The sequence below is a fragment of the Theropithecus gelada genome, chromosome 8 (genome assembly GCF_003255815.1).
Source record: "Theropithecus gelada isolate Dixy chromosome 8, Tgel_1.0, whole genome shotgun sequence".
In the NCBI taxonomy this organism is placed as follows: Eukaryota; Metazoa; Chordata; class Mammalia; order Primates; family Cercopithecidae; genus Theropithecus; species Theropithecus gelada.
In genome coordinates this window covers 83,685,393-83,706,840 of record NC_037676.1, presented here as the reverse complement: position 1 = coordinate 83,706,840, position 21,448 = coordinate 83,685,393, and the positions used below count along the sequence as shown (strand labels likewise).

The 21,448-nt window shown below is 36.5% G+C and overlaps 1 protein-coding gene across 1 annotated transcript; it reads left to right on the top strand.

The window, feature by feature from the left end:
* The first annotated feature begins 16,960 nt into the window (after positions 1-16,960).
* On the top strand, positions 16,961-20,091 carry FABP9 (fatty acid binding protein 9). The gene is made up of 4 exons (XM_025394903.1): positions 16,961-17,033; positions 19,141-19,313; positions 19,784-19,885; positions 20,041-20,091. Exons 1-4 carry the CDS (start codon positions 16,961-16,963, stop codon positions 20,089-20,091), a joined length of 399 nt encoding a protein of 132 aa, XP_025250688.1.
* Positions 20,092-21,448: the final 1,357 nt, after the last annotated feature.

Sequence of the window (21,448 nt, the reverse complement as noted above, 5' to 3'; positions counted from 1 at the left end):
ACTAGTTCCCTGACTATAAGCATTTATTTTTCTATAAGAACATAGAGTTAGACTCTCACTTTGGGTTTGAGGAAACCTAAATAGAGAAGATGTATAAGCCTATGTTAGGACAATTCTTGGTAAACAAATATTTATTAAGCACTAATGATGGCGCCAGGCACTTTGCAAGCTTTAAATCATTTGTCATCAAAATAATCTGATGGAAGGATTTGGATTTCTGTTTACAGAAAAAGAAATTGAGGCACAGAGCTTAACATCATAAAACCAAGTAAGAAATAGATATAAGAATCTGAAATTCAAGAGAGCTATCCTGTCTTGAATATAGACCTGGAAGCCGTAAGTGTCCAAGTGGTAACTTCAGTCAGAAAATGTGATAAAGTGAATCTGAAGAGGATTCTGGAAGATGGCAGAGTAAGATGAGCAGGAATATGTCTTCCTACCTAGACAAAAAATGCACAGGCAGAATCTATCTAATGCATCTATTTTGAAACTCTGAAATCTATTGAATCCTTGCAATATTCAGGGGAAGTCTTGGATGATAAGTTGCAGTTAATTTTGGTCAATTTCAGCTCTTAACCCAGTTGCAGATACTCATACCCACCCACAACCCTCATAGGAGGCAGCTGTGCACATGTCCCTGGAGCAGCTTGCAGTCGTCTTGCAGGAACTAGGATGGGAAGTAAGAACCAAGTTTTCCGAGTGTTATGGATCTGTGTTTTGATTAATGATTGCTGCTTCACATCACAGAAGTGCAGACACATTGGCCAGCAGCTATTGTTGCACACACACACGCACACACACACACACACACACACAACACCCCTTATTGTTGTAAGTCATTTCTTCTTGGGCTGAAGTAGCTTTCGGTGTATTTAAAAAGTCAGCTCCTTCCCTACATCCCACATCATGTATGTTTTTCTTTTCTCCTTTTAAGCTCCAGACATTAAAGACTAGGACATTCAAGCAACCACATATATGACGAAAATTAAAAAGTCAGTATGCATACATAAGGAAGTCACAGGCTCAGAAAGAACCTGAGAAGACCTTAAGTTTATTCCTTAGGCTAACTCTGAAGATAGATAGCCTACAACAATAAAAAATTAAACAAAACAAAAACAGCAGTTCCTCAGGTGGGGAAGAATCTGATTACCAGAGTTATCACAATATTAGATTCAGATATTCAGTTTTCAACAAAAAAAAAATCACAAGACAACAAACAACCCCATCAAAAAGTGGGCAAAGGATATGAACAGACATTTCTCAAAAGAAGACATTCATACAGCCAACAGACACATGAAAAAATGCTCATCATCACTGGCCATCAGAGAAATGCAAATCAAAACCACAATGAGATACCATCTCACACCAGTTAGAATGGCGATCATTCAAAAGTCAGGAAACAACAGGTGCTGGAGAGGATGTGGAGAAATAGGAACACTTTTACACTGTTGGTGGGATTGTAAACTAGTTCAACCATTATGGAAAACAGTATGGCGATTCCTCAAGGATCTAGAACTAGATGTACCATATGACCCAGCCATCCCATTACTGGGGATATACCCAAAGGATTATAAATTATGCTGCTATAAAGACACATGCACACGTATGTTTATTGCAGCACTATTCACAATAGCAAAGACTTGGAATCAACCCAAATGTCCATCAGTGACAGATTGGATTAAGAAAATGTGGCATATATACACCATGGAATACTATGCAGCCATAAAAAAGGATGAGTTTGTGTCCTTTGTAGGGACATGGATGCAGCTGGAATCCATCATTCTTAGCAAACTATCACAAGAACAGAAAACCAAACACCGCATGTTCTCACTCATAGGTGGGAACTGAACAATGAGATCACTTGGACTCAGGAAGGGGAACATCACACACCGGGGCCTATCATGGGGAGGGGGGAGGGGGGAAGGATTGCATTGGGAGTTATACCTGATGTAAATGACGAGTTGATGGGTGCAGCAGACCAACATGGCACAAGTATACATATGTAACAAACCTGCACGTTATGCACATGTACCCTACAACTTAAAGTATGATAATAATAAATAAATTAAAAAAAAAAAATCACAAGACATATAAAGTAATGGGAAAGTATGGCCCATTCAAAAACTAAATTAATATACCAACAAAAACTCTTCTTGAGAAAGACCGGATGGTAACCTATTAGACAAAGACTTTTAAATTACTTCCTTAAATGTGCTCAAAGAATTAAAGGATGATGTAGAGAAAGTCAAGAAAATGAGGAATAGACAAAAGAAAATATCAGTAAATAAACAGAAAACCAAAAAGGAAACTAATGGAAAATCTAGAGCTGAAAAGTACAACAATGGAAATTAAAAAATCCACTAGCAGGATTCAAAGATGTATTTGAGCAGACAGCAAAAAGAATCAGTGCCATTGAAGACAGGGCAATGAAAATTACTGAGTTTGAGGAATATTTTTAAAAAATCAAGAAAAATGAACAGAGCCTAAGGAACATGTGGGACACCATCAAGCAGACCAACATATGCATTGAGAGAGTCTCAGAAGGAGAAGAGAGAGAAAGAGGCAGAGAGAATAAGAAATAATGGCCAAAAACTTCCCAAATTTGGTGAAAGGCATGACTATAAACATCAAAGAAGCTCAACAAATTTCAAATAGAATGAACTCAAAGAGACCCATATTGAGATACATTCTAATCAAACTTAAAAAGCCAAAGATGAGAGAATCTTGAAAGCAGCAAGAGAGAAGCAACTCATCATATTCAAGGAATTCTTAATAAGATTATCAGCAGATTTTTTTATTGGAAACTTTGGATGTCAGAAGGCATTAGGCTGATAATATATTCAAAATGCTAAAATAAAAGAAACCTGTCAACCAAGAATCCTGTATTAGGCAAAACCATCTTTCAAAGTGAAGGTACAATTAAGACTTTCCCAGAAAAAAAAAGCTGAAAGAGTTTGTTACTCTTAGACCTACCCTACAAGATGCCCTACAAATGCGAAAGGAAGTCCTGCAGGTTGAAATGAAAGAACACTCCATAGTAACTTAAAGCCATATGAAGAAATAAAGATCTTGATAAAGGTAAATATGTGAGCAATTCTAAAATCTAGTATTGTAGTAACAATACGTTGTAGCTCCATTTTGTATTTTCTACATTATTTAAAAGACTATACATTTTTAGTCTAAAACTGAAAATATTTAGATTTTTAGTCTAAGAACTAACATTATTTTAGCTTTGGTTTGTGACTCTATATTTTGCTTTTTACATAAAGAAACTGATACATTTTTAACATTATGGTTTTTGTCTTTGGACACACAATGTATGAAACTGTAATTTTGTGACATGAATCATTGAACCAGATAGGAGAGAATTGTAAATAAGCAGAATGTTTATATGTTACTGAAGTTAAATTGGTATAAATTCAAATTAGAGTGTTATAACTTTAGGGTGTTAAATATAATCCCCATGGTAACCAGAAAAATATAGCTATAGAATATAGACAAAAAGGAGTAAGAAGCAAATTAAAGTGTTCATATTAAACAACCAAGTAAACACAAAATAAGACAGTAATGCAGAAGACGAAATGCAAAAAGTTACAATGCATATAGTAAACAAACAGCAAATGACAGAAGTAAGTGAATGGATTAAACTCTCCAATCAAAAGGTAGAGATTGTCAGAATAAAGTTTTAAAAAATGATCCAACTCTACACTGTCTACAAGAGACTTATTTTAGACCCAAAGACAAAAATAGATTGATAATAAAAGAATGAAAAAATAAATTTCATGCAAATGGTAACCAAAAGAGAACAGGGATTGGTATACTAATATCAGAAGAAATAGACTTCAAATAAAAAAAAATTACACACAAGAGACAAAGAAGGGCTATATATATCAAGGAAAGTTTCAGTACATCTAGAAGGTATAACAATTACAAATATTTGCTCACCTAATGACAATAAAAACCAAATAGAAAAACAAACATTTCTACAGTAATAGTTGGAGATTTCAGTAATACCCTCTTCCTCCAACCCCCATGGATACAACAACCAGACAGAAGACAAGTAAATAAATAGAGGATTTAAACAACACAGTAAACCAACTAGATACAACAGACATATATAGAACACTCCACCAAATAACAGCAGCATACACATTCTTCTTAACTGCAAATGGAAAGTTTTCCAAGATAGACCATATGTTAGGCCACAAACTAAGTCTCAATAGATGTTACAGGTTAGATAATATGCACAGTATCTTCATGAAGTCAATAACAAGTAAAACTAAAAAATTCACAAAATTGTGCAAATTAAGCAATACTCTTAAAAAAAACTTTTAAGATCAAGGGTACAAGTTCAAGTTTGTTACATCAGTAAACTTGTGTTATTGGGGTTTGTTGAACAGATTATTTCATTAGCTAGATATTACGCCTAGTACTCATGAGTTATTTTTCCTGATCTTCTTTCTTCTCTCACCCTCCACCCTCTGAAAGGCCCCAGTGTGCATTGTTCCCCTATATGTGTCTATGTGCAACACACTTTTAATATGTGAATCAAAGAATTAATCAAAAGGGAAGTGTGAAAAGACTTAGAATTGAATAAAAATGAAAACACAACATACCAAAACTTATGGGGTACAGTGAAAGTAGTGCTCTGGAGGAAATGTAGAGTTATAAATACTTAAATTAGCAAACAAGAAAGATCTCAAATAAAAAATGTAACTTTACAACTTAATGAACTGAGAAAGAACAAAATAAACTCAAAGCTAGCAGAAGTCAGAAAATAATAAAAATTGGAGCAGAGATATACAAAATAGAGATATAGAAAACAGTAGGAAAAAATCAATGAAACCAAGTTAGTTCTTTGAAAAGATTTAAAAAAAAATTGACAGAGCCAGGTGCAGTGGCTCACACATGTAATCTCAGCACTTTGGGAGGCCAAGGTGGGCAGATCACTTGAGGTCAGGAGTTCAAGACCAGCCTGGCCAACATGGTGAAATGCCATCTTTACTATGTGTGTGGAGGCACACACCTGTAGTCCCAGCTACTCAGGAGGCTAAGGCTGGACAATCGCTTGAACCTGGGAGGCTGAGGTTGCAGTGACCCAAGATTACACCATTGCACTCCAGGCTGTGTGACAGTGAGACTCCATCTCAAAAAAAAAAAAAAAAAAAAAAGGCAGATTTTTAGATAAATGGACTAAGAATAAAAAAGAGGGAAAACTCAAATTATTAAAATCAGAAATGGAAGTTAGCATATTACTACCAATTCTACAGAAATAAAAATAATTAGAAGAGAGAACTCTGAAAAATTGCACACAAATGAAATAACCTTATGAAATGGACAGATTTTGAGAAACACAAAACTTATCAAGATTAAATTATAAAGAAATAAATTTAAAAATCTGAACAGACCCATAGCTAGCAAGGAAATTAAATAAAAAAAATCTTTCAATAAAGAAAATCCCTCGACCTCCTGGCTTCACAGGTGAATTCTGCCAACTATTTAAAGAATAACTAACATCAATTCTTCTCAAAGGTTTTTCAAACTATTGAAGAGAAGGAGACACTTTCTAACTCATTATATGAAACCAGCATTATCCTGATACCAAATCCAGATGGAGACACTACAAGAAAATAAAACTACAGAGTAATATCCCTTAGGAACATTGATGCAAAATCTTCAAGAAAGTACCAGCAACACAACTAAGCAGGATTTATTCCTGGAATTCAAGGATGGCTCAAAATATAACAATTGATTGACATAATACATTCTATTAATACAGTGAAGGACCAAAAAACACAGTCATTTCAATTGATGCAGAAAAAGCATTTCACAAAATTCAACACCCTTTCATGATTAAAAAAAAAATTCTCAAAAAACTAAGAATGAAAGGAAACTACTTCAACATAATAAAGGCCAATTATGACAAGCCCATAGCAAACATCATACATAATGGTGAAATACCTGAAGGCTTTTTCTTTCAGATCAGGATCAAGGCAAGCCTGCCAGCTTTCACCACTTCTGTTCAGCATAGTACTGGAAGTCTTAGTTAGAGCAATTAGTCAAGAAAAATAAATATAGGTGATCCAAGCTGGAAAGAAAGAAGTAAAATTGTCTCTGCATATGATCTGATTTTATGTGTAAAAACCCTAAAGATTCCACACAAAATACTATTAGAAAGAATAGCAAAGTTTCAGTTATAAAATTAACATAAAAATCAGTTATAATCCTATACACTAACAACAAGCAACATAAAGGAAATTATGAAAAGAATTTCATTTACAATATCATCAAAAATAATAAAATATTTGGGAATTATTCAATGTGATGAAAAACTTGTACAATGAAAACTGCAAAATTTTGCTGAAATAAATTAAGACATAAATAAATGGAAAGACATCCCATGATTATGAATTGGAAGACTCAATACTGGTAAGATGTTAATACTACCCAAAGCAATCTACAGATTTAATGTAATCCTTTTCAAAATTTCAATGACATTTTTCACAGAAATAGAAAAATCTATACTAAACTTCATAAAATTTCAAAGGACCCCAAATGGCCAAAATGATCTTGAAAAAGAACGTGTTTGGAGGTATCAAACTCCCTGCTGTCAAAACTTATTTCAAAGCTTTAATAATCAAAACAGTGTGGTCTTGGCAGAAAGGTAGACACAAAGACTATCTTGGTCCATTTAGGCTATAATAAATCAACACAAACTGGGTAGCTACACATAATAGAAATTTTTTTACCACAGTTCTTGAAGCTGGGAAGTCTAAGATTAAAGTGTTATTCAGTGTCTGGGAAGGGTCCACTTACTGCCTTCTCATTGTGTCCTCACATGGTGGAAGCGATAAGCTACTTCTCTGGGGTTTCCTTTATAAGGGCTTGAATCTCAATCAAGAGGGTTTCACTCTCGTGATATAATCAACTCCAAAAGGCTTTTCCTCCTAATACCATCACCTTGGAGGTTAAGATTTCAACATACGAATTTTGGGGGCACACAAGCATTTAGACCATAGTAAAGAAGAAAACATAGAGCAAAATATTCATGCCATTGGATTTGGCAGTGATTTCCTGAATATGACACAAAAGGGACAGGCAACAAAAGAAAAAATAGTCAAGCTGTACTTTATGAAAGTTAAACATTTTGTACATCAAAAGACACTATCAACAGTGTGGAAAGGTAACCCATCTGTAGACCTAGAGAAAATATTTGTGAATCATATCTCTGAGAAGGGATTAATACCCAGAATAGCGAGGCACACTGGCTCATGCCTATAATCCCAGTTACTCACTTAGAGGGGGCAGTGAGCTATAATTCCACCACTGCATTCCAGTCTGGGCGACAGAGTGAGATCTCATCACTAAGGAAAAAAAAAAAAGAACATCTAGAGAACCTGTAAAACTCAACAAGAAGAAACAAACAATCTGATTTACAAAATGGGCCAAGAACTTGAATAGACATTTCTCCAACGAAGATATATAAGGTAGGGTGTGGTGGCTCACACCTATAATCCCAGCACTTTGGGAGGCTGAAGAGGGCAGATCCTTTGAGGTAATGAGTTTGAGACCAGCCTGGCCAACATAGTGAAACCCCATCTCTACAAAAAATACAAAAAAATTAGCTGGGCATAGTGGTGCATGCCTGTGGTTCCAGCTGCTCAGGAGGCTGAGGCATGAGAATCATTTGAGCCTGGGAGGCTGAGGTTGCAGTGAGCTGAGGTCATGCCACTGTACTCCAGCCTGAGTGACAGAGAGAGATTCTGTCTCAAAAAAAAAAAGAAGAAGAAGAAGAAGAAGATATATAAATGTCCAATAAGCATATGAAAAGATGCTCAACATCCCTGTGACTATATGAATAAAATGATATATGTATATATAAAAATTTATTTTTATCCATGGTTCTTGGCTCAGGACTCCCATAGCCTTGTTATTTCATAAGTAGCTAAGTATTCAGCCTTCTGTCTTTGATCCCCGAAGCAGCTTCAGAAAAGTGTCAGAGCAATAAATGTGAAGGACAGCCTTTTGTTATAATACTGGCCTCAGAAAACAGAATCTCTGTCTCTCCCTCTGACCTTCTCCTGCCCGCCTTTCATCTGCTTCTTTTGTGACAGGCTAGGTCTCACTAATGGGGGCCTCCATTACAACTGTCCCAGCACTGACTGAGTAACAAGGTTAAACATTAAAAGATGACTAAGCCAGTGCCCTTATACAAAGGCTGGAGTGCAACAACGAGCCCACCAAGAAGTTTTGCCTAGTCTTTTCCTGCGCCTTGAAGCATGACAAGATAACGAAGGAATTATTAATAGGACTCTTTCAGGATTTAGTAAGTTTCAATGGGGGTCTGAAGAAACTCCCCAGGCCTCCACAAACAAGTTTATTGGTGTCTAAAGGAACTCCCCAAACCTTTATGATTTAGCAGGAGACAAGATAAAGGTAATCACCCCAGCACCTAGACCCATTTAGATTAAGTAAACTTACTGAAGCTCCAGAAGAAGGTCTTCAGGACTCAGACCTTAGATACAGATTAAAAGAAGTTGATCACTTATGTCTTTAGATGAATGCACATTTACACATAGACATATAGCTCAGAAGGCATAGAAGCTCTGGAAAGCTTTGTAATTTGGAGTTGGTCTGGTGATAATTTCCAGGCCTTCTCCCTGTAACCAGTTACAGAAATAAAAACTTTCTTCCTCCCCACTTCTGCATCTTGTTATTGGGCCGTAAGAAACGGCAGCTCAACCTTCAGTTTGGTCCAGGAACATTTTTTTCTCCCCAAGGCAGGTCATAAAAGCTAAAAATATACTCTCCTCTTACCCTACCACTCTGTGTTGGAGCTGGCCATGAAAAAATGCTCTGACTTACCTTGTCTGATTGTAGGTCATCATAATAAAAGATCTCACAACAAAGATAATCTCTGGACCGCTTGGCTTCACAGGTGAATTTTACCACACATTTAAAGAGCTACACCAATCCTTCTCATATTTTTCCAAAATGTTGGAGAGAAGGAAACCCTTTTTAATTCATTCTACTAGGCCAATGTTATCCTGATAGTAAGGCCAGGCAGAGACACTACGAGAAAGGGGTCCTGCTCCACACCCTGGAGGAAGGAAATCTGCACAGGGAAACCAAGAAGAACTAAACAGGTAGGCCTTACTGGGTTTCCTCACTCAGTCTTTTGTATTATAATCATACTTTTTTGGTCCAATTACATTTCTACATTGTTGTCTATGTTTCAATCATGACTACCCAATGACATCTCCATAAAGTCTGAAGAGATGGGTTACAGAGGGCTTCCAGTAGCTGAACACAGGAGGTTTCTGGAGGGTAGAGTAGCTGGGGAGGCTTCATGCTCCTGACCCCATACCTCACCCTATGCATCTCTTCATCTGTATCCTTTGTAATATCCTTTATAATAAACCAGTAAACATAGTGTTTCCTTGAATTCTGTGAGCTGCTCTGGTAAATTAATCAAACCCCAGGAGGCGGTCATGGAAACCCCAACTTGAAGCTCATTGGTCAGAAGTTCCAGCGGCCTGGACTTGCTACTGGTGTCTGAAGTTGGGGGCAGTCTTGTGGGATTGATCTTACCTCCAGGGAGATTGTGTCAGAATTGAATTGAATTAGAGGACACTCAGCTGGTGTCTGCTGTAGAACCTATTACTAGCTTATTGGTAGGGAGAAATCCCTACATATTTGGTCACAGAAGTTTTCAATGTTGATTGTTGTAGTATAAGAGCAGAGGAAAAATAGTTTGTGTTTTTTCCACTCAGAATCACTAATTATTAGGGAAATGCAAATCAAACCTTCTCACACCTGTCAGAATAACTACCATTACTAAAAATTGGAAAATAACAAGGGTTAGCAACAATGGAGAGAAATTGGAACCCTTGTATGCTGTTGGTAGAAATGTAAAATGGTACAGCCACTGTAAAACACAGTATGGCAGTTCCTCAAAAATTGAAAAATAGAATTACCGTGTGATCCAGCAATTCTACGTCTGCATGTATACCCCCAAAACTGAAAGCAGGGTCTTAAAGAGATATTTGTACACCCGTGTTTACAGCAGGTTATTTGCAATAGTTAAAACATGGAAGCAACTCAAGCATCCATGGACAGATGTATAGAAAGCAAAATGTAGTATATAGACACAATGAATTATTACTCAGTTTTAAAAAGAAGGAAATTCTGACATATGCTACAACACAGATGAACCTTGAGGACATGATGGTAAGTAAAATAAGCCAGTGATGAAGGGGCAAATACTGTATTTTTTCGCTTACATGAGGTACCTAGAGTAGTCAAAATCACAGATAGAAAGTATTAATAGAACCATGGTTTCCAGGGTCTGTGGGAAAAGGGGAATAGAAAGTTAACTATTTAACAGGCATAGAGTTTCAGTTTTGCGAGATGAAAAGAGTTCTGGAGATGGTTGGTGGTGATGGTTGCACAACAATGTGAATGTACTTAACACCACTGAGATGCATGCTTAAAATGGTTAAGATAGTACATATTTTGTGTATTTTACCACAATAACTCTCACACCAAAAAAAGGTGATAATATAACCAAAGGAGAAGGGAGAATTAAAAAAAGAGTTGAAGATGTACAAGTGGATGTCCCGGGCCCTTAAACCCAAATGTAAATGTATCATGAGCACTTCCTTCCACCCTCTCCCTTAAACTTGCTCCTCACCCTCTTTTCCACATCTCAGCAATGTCAGAATGTTCCATCTTATTTTTCATTTCAAAAATCTGAAAATCATTCTTGAATAATCCTCTTTCCTCACTCCATAACATTTATTTTATTTTTTAAAATATTGATTATATTAACTTCAAACTTATTTACTATGTTTGCTTTTCTTCTTCCCACCGCCAATATTACCGTAATTTTTTCTTTAATTACTTCAGAGTTCTCTCTTTAGGTCTCTATCACCTCCGGTCTTTCCAAGCCCTGTAGATGTTATGAATGATTAAATAACAGAAATCTGACTGGGACACTCACTGATTAAAACCTTTTAGTGACTCTCACTGTAGGCAGAAAAGGTCCAATCCCGTTAGCATGGCATGTGGAAACTGTCTTATGCTTGCCTTTCCTTATCTAACTCTCCAGTTTTATCAAGTCTCTGTTCTCTTCACATTTCTTGCTTCCATCATACCAATTTGCATCTTCTTTTTGCCTCGAGGTTTCTGTTTGTTTTGTACTTTACATTCTGCTTCTTCCTGGGCAGAATTCATTTTTTCCCATTCCCTTCTTCTCGAGCCTTCCTCATCCCTAATGGTGCCTCTGTGCTAATCCTTTGCAAAGTCCGTTTATGTAGGTATATTTGTGAATTTAGTTATTTTTGAAAATGGAGTCTTCGAGTCTAATTATTATTTTTCAATTGGTGTGGAATCATAGAGTAAGAAGATCCAGTTCAATATAAATTTGATAGATAAGTCAAATTCACGTTCCTATATTTTCACCATAAAACTAAGTCCATAGATACATCCAAGAAAGATCTTCAAGTAACAGCTTCCCAATTTATCCCATTTATCTTGCCTGGTATCTCTGTGAAGCTCATATAATTTTCCACTCTTTGACATTGTTTCTATCAATACATACATAGAGACATAGAGGACACTGTACTCTGAAAGGAAGAGAGGCAGGATTAAGTGGGTATCTCTCCAAAACACAGTGTGGTCGTAGAGTCCATCTATATTTTGAAGCAGATATGAATAATCCAAAAAACCAGCCACTTCCTCTTTAGAAACACAGGATCAAGTTAAGTAATGAGCTTGCTATCCCCTCTTCCCTAATTCCCACTGTAGCCATCATAGGGCTACAATTTCTGATTTAGAAATACTCCTTTCAAAGTCTGAAGCATTACTGACCTCAGTTTTCATGTGAAAATTACTTGTCAGCTTTCAGCAGATGACCCAGCCTCTTGCTTAGAACAGTGAATTTTTTCCCAGTGTCTCCAGTACTAAAAGACGAGGAACGACTAAAGATCTGTTCCTGATTAAAGGAGACTAAAGAGAAAAGAGACATGATGGCTGAAAGCAACGCATGATCATGGATAGGATTCTGGGTCAGAAAGGCTGGGTTTTTCCCCCCTTTTTTTCAGTAGGAAAGGAAAAACTGCCAGGACAATTGGTAAAGTTTGAGTGGGGTCTGTGCGTTAGATAGCAGTATTGTCATCAGTGTTGATTTCCTGATTTTGATGGGCAATTTAGGAGAGATCCTTGTTTGGAAAGGAGTGGGGCAACATTTCTCAACTTATTCTCAATGACTGAGCAACAAACAGCTTGCTTCTTATGAAGAGAGAGAGGGAGGGAGAAAGAGAGAGAGAGATGGGGACAAAAGTGTCAGAATGTTGACAATTATGGAATCTGAGCAAACAGTATATATCGGAGTTTTCTGTGTTGTTCGGGAAGTGTTTTTGTAATTGTTTCAAAATTAAAAGGTAACCAAAAAACAACAACAACAACAAAATAGAATAAAGTCTGGGGAAGGAGGTGGCATGAAACAAGAGAAAGTATCAATTGCCAAAAAATGAATTTGCCTAAAAATTCTTTACATGTTAATAAATATGATATGCATAACTCCTTAGAAAGAAATTGCTCTTTTTTAGCAAAGACTTGGATCCAACCCAAATGCCGATCAATGATAGACTGTATAAAGAAAATGTGGCACATATACACCATGGAATACTATGCAGCCTTAAAAAAGAACGAGTTCATGCCCTTTGCAAGGACACGGATGAAACTGGAAGCCATCATTCTCAGCCAACACAGGAACAGAAAACCAAACACTGCATGTTCTCACTCATAAGTGAGAGTTGAACAATGAGAACACATAGACACAGGGAGGGGAACATCACACACTGGGGCCTATCAGGCGGTGGGGGCCAAAGGGAGGGAGAGCATCAGGACAAATACCTAATGCATGCAGGGATTAAAACCTAGATGACAGGTTGATGGGTGCAGCAAACCACCATGGCACATGCATACATATGTAACAAACCTGCACTTTCTGCGCATGCATCCCAGAACTTAAAGTAAAAATAAAAATAAAAAAGAACAGTCCTACTACACGTGAATTTTCAAGGTGGTCAGCCGCCTCCACATGTTCTTAAATAGTGAGCACTTCACATAAATAACCTTCACCAAAAACAAAAGAAAGAAATTGCCATTTTTATATATATACTTATTAAGCAGTAAATAATAGATAAGAAATGGACTTATTTTGTAACTAGTAAAAATAAACTGGAAGTTGTCATATTAAAAAAATTATTTGCTCAGAGTTAATTTGGTATGATTGTTTTAAGTAAAATTTTTGTTATAAGTGAAGTGATCCAGGAGTAAAAACAATGTAAAAATTCTCTTGAAATCCCCATATATAAAAACTTATTGGAAAAAGTGATGTTTTTAAAAATATATCATTTATGTTAAGCAAATTGTCTCTTGAAATTATAACATCAGTTTCTCTAGTGTAGAAAATACTAGCAAATGGCGGACTGTTTCAATGGTAAATATCACATTCAGACTATTTATTAACCAAAGTTAATTTCAAAATACTTGTTTTCCTTATTGGATAATATAATATCATCTTAAAAAGAAAAATTTTAAATACTGAATTACTTTTCAGATTCCTAGATTAAATGTACACTTTGAAAAGTTATTATATTACTGCATCTATAAAAATTGAAATTGAATGATGAACACAGTAAGGAATGTGATACTTAGAGGTGTCACTGCATGTGGAAATAAAAATCTTAAGATACTTTATCAAATCCAGCTAAAGTACTCTCTGTGCAGCAATAAATTATCAGACATATTTCTGAATACTTGTGTAGCTTCCAGTATATGTTTAACTTTACCAGTATCCATCATCAGTGGCAACCGTAGCATCTCAAAATTAAAAATTATTAAAAACTACTTGATGTCTTAAAATGTCACAAGAAAGTCAGTATAGAAAATGAGATGTTGAAGGATCATAGAAAAATGACATATTGGAGAAATAAGTCTTGAAAGTGTCATAAAAACAAGACATGTAACTATTCTATAACAAATTACAGTATTCTAGTTCCGTTACTAGGATTAACATTAGAAACAATCTAATTTTAATTTTTTTTCTACTTGAGGAAATGGTGCTCACTTTTCCTTTTATGATCAAACCAAAGTGCCAAAGGCTAGCGGTGGTAGCAACAGAAATAGCAGAGAACTTTCTTAGTTGAGAAGGGAGACTTGTGCTATGTAACTGAGAAAGATGAAGAGAGTCTGAGCATCCCTCCACCATCTGATAATGACCAGAATAAAACACCTGTCACAGGACCAGGTCAGGAGAGGATAATGTACTAAAACCCTGTCTTCAGTCACTGTTAGAGAGATAAAGAACACTAATGAGAATTGCCAGTTAAAAAAATACTATTTATTTCTTTGGTCACTCATCTATAAAACATTTATTGAACACTTATGATATGCCAGATAGTGTCTTAAGGATACAGAAGTGAGTGGAAAATATTTTCTTTTTTTGATACACTCATAGAACAGCTCAGGAGACAGCTGGGAAATAGCAATTTACCGTACTATGAAATAAGCTGTCTAATATACTTCTGTTAAACATTTATTTCTATCTTCACACCATGGGGACTATCTAGCTCTGAACCAGTCTCTCAGAGAAAGAGATGTTTGAGTTGGTTTGGGAAGATGGGTGTATGCTGTCATGAGGCCAGCTCCATGTGATTCATGCAACTGGTTGTTGTGAAGGTCCAAATTCACCATTTGGTGAAGCTATTTACAAAGGCATAGTAATTATGAAGACTTGTTCTGCAAGTAACAAGAGCTCAGAAACAAAATTCTTTATAAGAATGGAACTTATTAACCAACATAATATGAATTTTTGAAATAAAGTGGCCTTCGGTTCCTTCCACGTTTCTGCTGTGCTATCCTCAGTTCTGGCCCCATCTTTGAGGAGGTAACACATGGATGCAGCAGTTGTAAATCTCACGTGCGATAGAAAAATGTGTAGAGGCAAAAGAGAGACTGTCTCTCCCTTTGGTTCTCTCCTGGGGTGGGGAATTTTACAGAAGCCAGAATTTTTATTTTATTTTATTTTAAGTTCTGGGATGCATGTGCAGAATGTACAGGTTTGTTATATAGGTAAATGTGTGCCATGGTGGTTCGCTGCACCTATCAACCCATCACCTAGGTATTAAGCCCCACATGCATTTGCTGTTTATCCTGATGCTCTCCCTTCCCCTGTAGCCCTGGCCCCAACAGGCTCCAGTGTGTATTGTTCTCCTTGTGTCCATGTGTTCTCATTGTTCAGCTCCTGCTTATAAGTGAGAACATGAGGTGTTTGGTTTTCTCTTCCTGTGTTAATTTGCTGAGGATAATTGAAACCAGAAATCTGATGTTAGCTTTTGTCTCATGGGCCAACTGAGTTCTAAAATGGACTATGGGAATATCATTCTATGACAGGAGAATCAAAACAACAAGGAAGGTTATGCTGATGGGAGACCTTTTCTACACGACCCAGCTGGCCAACAGGCATAGCAATGTATGCTTGCTATCTTTAAAGCAGAGAGTGAATACACATCTAGAACCAGTTAAGCAAATGTTTAACAACTTGCTGTATATTTGAACATCAGCTCTGACTGCACTTTCAACTGCTGAGGCACTTATTTTGAGCTTGGGTCTTAGTTTCCTGAAATTAACTCCAGGATTTTCACTTACCCGTTTTGCACTATAGATAATTTAATAATTGTTCCATCTATAAAGATATCACATTATATGTTTTCATCAAAAGTAATTCTTTATTCCACTTAAGTTATTGCTTTACAGTACCAAAATATCAACCTCTTGTTTATTTTGTTCACAAAGACATGGTTTGAATAAATATTTTCTGAACTAAATAAATAGTTCATACAAAGCAGGTAAAAATATAACTATTGTTCTTCTGGTCCCTGACACTAACTTTCCAACATCTTCTAAACTTAACTGAAGTTCAAAACTGTAATGTAAATCCACAGCTACTGAATCTAATCCTTCTTACTAAACTCAGTACCTGCAAAGTCCACTTCCATTATTGGAGTTACAGAAGATGGTTTCAGAAGTAATTGCACTGAGATTTAAATAATTTGCTGCCTTTGTCTTTCTTTTAGAATGCAAATTCCAAACATCTTTTTCTACATGAAACTTCCCAAAATTTTTTCTTATAATTTAAAATATCTTTTAATGTAGAGTTTACTTTGTAAGCCTGAAAGACAAATTTTCTAGGCATTAGCTCTGCCTCCTTTTTAGAGCTTAAATCACACACCATTATTCAATGATAATTGTCACCTTTCTTTCCTGTCCTCAATTACCTTTGATTAACAACAATGATAATATGTTAATAATACCCTCCACTTCCCTCCAAGCAATTGTAGGTGTTTCAATTACATTAACTAATATCAACCCATCAACCCTGTAAGGAAGGGAAGGGAAGATATTATTTTAATGAAGAGGATGTTTGAGCACTGTGACTTACCCAAACAAAAAACAGCTGAGGTGGATCAAGAAAGGATTTCTTGTCTTAGGTGGGAAAACATCTCAGCCAGGTGTTTATCAATTTGTTAGGATATTCCTTCAGGGTTGACTCAGCATTCATTGTTCAAAAAGTTGATGTCTATTGAAAATTGTCACCGTTCCACAAGTAATATTTATCAGGTGACTCGGGTGTAAATCTTTTTGCTAGAAGCTAAAATCATTGACCAGAATTTAATTTTACATGCTAATTTTCTGTCTCTTAATTTGGAGGTAAATAAAATGAGTCAAATGCTGGTACCTAGAACCTTTAGTCTTCTGCTATTGCCCATTGGCCATTTCAGAAGAGTCATGTGATGAAGATGCTCTTTAAACTAAGCTACTGGCAGCACCTTAATGCCTGTCTTTTTTTAGTTTTCAATTACGAGTGGCTCTTCTCAGCAAGTGTTCCATGATGGTCGAGCCCTTCTTGGGAACCTGGAAGCTGGTCTCCAGTGAAAACTTTGAAGATTACATGAAAGAACTGGGTGAGAAATACCATTACAAATTTGGAAATTGGCAAAGCATTTTGTAATGTGGTTGGGTTTGTACTTTACCATGAATTTTCCTACAATTATCTTTCTTATGTGATCCTAGGGTATATTCCTATAGACTAACATAATTTCTGCATCTACTTTTGCTTTTTTAAATTACTAGTAATAATTGTCTCTTTTTGGGAGACTAGGCCCACAGACACCTCTGTCCCATCATAATCCATATATTTAAGCCCATTTATCCTTTTTGAAAATACTTCATCCTAACTTCTAGATAGAATTTCATTTTAGCTTGGTCATTTCATTTAATAACATTTTTCCCAGTTTCAAATTTATAGATAGTAATCACTACCTACAATTAAATCGATCAATTAAATTTGTTTCAAGGTTTGCTTTAAGTTATAGCTTTAAAACAGCAGTATCAACAAACAAAATTTCTAGCTGGTTCTCATACATGTGAGAGATATTTTACAAACATGATTTTGAAGAATTACAAATCTGAAGAAACAGAACATTTTTACTTATTGAATGTGTCACCCTGATATTCCTCAGAATTATAAACCCTACCTGTCCTTTAATCTCTAACTCAAGTCATATAGTTACACATTAATTATAATGACTTGGGTGTATAATAACTAAACTGTTCTTTACTAATAGAAGAACAGCAATTATTTAATATTTTTCACATTTAATTAAGAGAAACTTCCCTTGCAATAGTAAACTGTATGCAAAGCCAAGGACTTTCTTATCTTTACTTTTTTTTAACTTACTTAAAACGCTCAATGGATGCTTACAATTATTAATTATGTTTACTTATTCTAGACAATGAAATAACAATGCCTTATCCCCATAATAAGTCAATGTGCTTATAAATGTAATATTGTTCCTCTGACGTAGTCAATATTAACTTTCTCAGAGGGTCATAAGAAACAAGTTTTTCTATCTCTTCATAGTTTTATAGACTCACTTGTTTTGAATTAAAATTGGGGGGGTATATAAAAAACTAGGGCCTTATGGCCAGAATAGCACTTGCATTGACTGGGAGCTGGGCTTAGGCATAATACAAGCAGGAATAACAGCTGAGCAGTTTCTATATGCCAGTACCACGCTAAGCCCTTTCATTTAACCTTTTAAAACATCTGCTGGCCGGGTACAGTGGTTCATGCCTATAATCCCAGCACTTTGGGAGGCCAAGGCAGGCGAATCACCTGAGGTCAGGAGTTCGAGATCAGCCTGGCCAACATGATGAAACCCCCTCTCTACTAAAACTACAAAAATTAGCTGGGCATGGTGGCATGTGCCTGTAATCCCAGCTACTCGGGGGGCTGAGGCAGGAGAATCGCTTGAACCTGGGAGGCAGAGGTTGCAGTGAGCCGAGATCATGCTGCTACACTCCAGCCTGGGCAACAGAGTGAGACTTTGTCTCAAAACAAAAAACAAACAAACAAACAAAAAAACCCTGCAAGGTTAAGCATACAGTTATCCACACTTTACTATTGAGAAAACTGAAGGTTAGGAGAGGTAAATAATATGCCCAAGCTAGCAAGTGGCTAAGTTAGAACCTGGGTTTTAACCATCTCACTCTTCTTTGTGATGCAAATGTCTAATACTGCTTCTCTGCAGCGAGATGTGTCATATCAGTTCCTGAATCTAAATGTGAAATGGAGCTTGATATCAAGACAGAGAGGGAGTCAGCTCTTCTGCCCACCAACTGCAGGAGTCAAGTTTGACAATGGGAAATTCCCAACCAGAACAACAGGGCCAGGCTCCAAGTCAAACTCGTCCCGCACCCACACGGTTGTTGTAACACTCCACAAGGTGAAGTGCAAGCATTTGATCTCTTGAAAGGCACCACACAAATTTACATTGTAGAGGAAGTGTAATAGTCTCAGAGAGTGAATTTAGCTTTTCAAAATGTCACATATACACCTTATGACTGGGAGTATCTAGCTCAACCCAGATATCACACAGAACATAAAATAAGTTACTGTATATTATCCAAAATTTCAAAATAGGTAAAGTAAGCATTCTTTGAAAATTGACTTCCAAAGTGATTGTTAACAATGTCTTCATAAGGTCCAAGGTTATCTCTGTCTTACAGGAGTGAATTTTGCAGCCCGGAGCATGGCAGGGTTAGTGAAGCCGACAGTAACTATTAGTGTTGATGGGAAAACGATGACCATAAGAACGGAAAGTTCTTTCCAGAACACTAAGATCTCCTTCAAGCTGGGGGAAGAATTTGACGAAACCACAGCAGACAACCGGAAAGTAAAGGTCAGAACTAATTCTTCCTGGTGTTCAACAATCAGGAAAAAGCTAGAAGGTGGTTAGGCATGGTTTACTCTGTAACTTGATTTATCACCAAGTCCATCTGGGCTTGTTCCGTTGATATTCTCACATCTCTAAAGTTAATCCTTTTGCTAATTATTTTGATGGTTAACAATAGGGTTAAAAAAATTCAAATTGTTTTTGCTTCATTTTTTCTTATCTCTTTGTCATTCTATGAAAGAGCACATAGAAAGAAACAAACACAAATAGCTAATGCATTGTTTGCCTAAGAACGAGCACTAATTGAATAATCTCTTGAGACTTCTTCTAGTTGGATAGTACTAAATCACAACAACCAAAGTGAGGATTTTAAGGAAAGAATTTCAGAATTGAAATTAAAAAGTAGATATCTGGTCTCACGTAGGTTAGAAGGTAGTGACTTGCTACTTCTAACTGATTTCTTTATGCATTTATAGAGCACCATAACATTAGAGAATGGCTCAATGATTCATGTCCAAAAATGGCTTGGCAAAGAGACAACAATCAAAAGAAAAATTGTGGATGAAAAAATGGTAGTGGTAAGTTTTCTTTAAATTGTTCTGATCTGATACATGCCTTTCAAGTTACGCAATTGTTTTTGCATCCTGAATTAAGGGTTTGGTCTGAGGAGAAAGGGGCAGGGCGAGTTTAGCCTGTTATCTACCAACTCTAATAGATTCCTCTTTGCTTTTAGGAATGTAAAATGAATAATATTGTCAGCACCAGAATCTACGAAAAGGTGTGAAGAAAGGTCCACAGCAATGGAAACTTGTTCACTGACAGGGAACTGGTACTTGAAGAAGATATGCCTCAGGGCTAGTGACTTTTTAAAAAATGTCTCAATATAAATTTGCTCAATAAAAACATCAAATTAATCAGAGTTTTGAAGCTATTTGATAATGAGGATTAGGAACAGACCAATGAATTGATGAGGCAAGAAGCTACTTGCCTGTGGTGTGATTGTAACAGCACCAGAGTCCCCTCTGTCCTCTGCCCACCTGACTTCCACAGTCCTTGAGCTCTCACTGAAGGACCCACTCCGTTTAGGTTAAGGCATTCTATCAAAGCCATGTGGAAATTCAGGTGACCTGCTAGGTAGCACAGATTCTAAAAACCAACATTGCTGACTTTTTATTTTTTCAGAAGTCTATCCCTCTTAAAGCAGATACATAGATTAAATGATGGTGATATAGACAGATAGATAGCATTAAATAGAGACTGGGTGTTGTACACTACGGATAAGTTGCTCTAAAAGAGTATTTAAAACAGTCATCTCATTTCTCCATAAATCCATTTAAAATAATCAGGCTGGTGCATCTGTCACAACTGTTTACAACCTGGCCTTTGCAGAATGACATTTTATTACATGCCAGTCCTGAATTTCTAAATGCCTAGTAAGAATATAATTGTTAGAGCTGCACAGAATCCCTTAATAGTTTCACCAAAGGCTGTTGGTAGAAATTCATGTTCTCATGGCTTAGGGTAAAACAGCCTAATGGAGGTAAAATTAAAGGACAAAGCCTAAAATGCTGTGTGTACCTATGGCAGTGGAAAAAGAAGAAAGAAAGAGGGAGTATTTTATAAATAATCATTTTTTGCCTTAAATTTAAACATAGATAGTATTTGGTCAAATGTAAGTCCTTAGAGTCATGCCTATTCACTAGAGTAGAATGACCATGTAATTTGTCATCCAAATTGGACGAGAAATTAAAATTGAAAAGGGGCACTATTAACAATTACACTTGGAGAGTAGGCACAACCTGGGGCTACTGGAGGCAAACTGGGGGTTACTGGCACCTTAGTAAGGGTGAAACTGAAGGGTAATGGACAAAAGGACTACAACGTGCGGTTGAGACATGAACTGAATCCCTGGCCAAGGAAAGAAACTAGGGTTGTCACATTAAACCCTGAAGACCCCTGAGATTTCAACTGTGGCTGGAAGTGATGGGCTTGGTGCTGGCTATGCAGCTGCTGGATGTGGACAATGACAGTCATCCCAGCATGCCATGTCCTCCTCCTTCCTCATGATTTGAGTATGCACAAAATGTAAACATGCCTATGTTCCAGAAGTCAAGATGGTGTTCAGCCCCTGAAGTGATGTC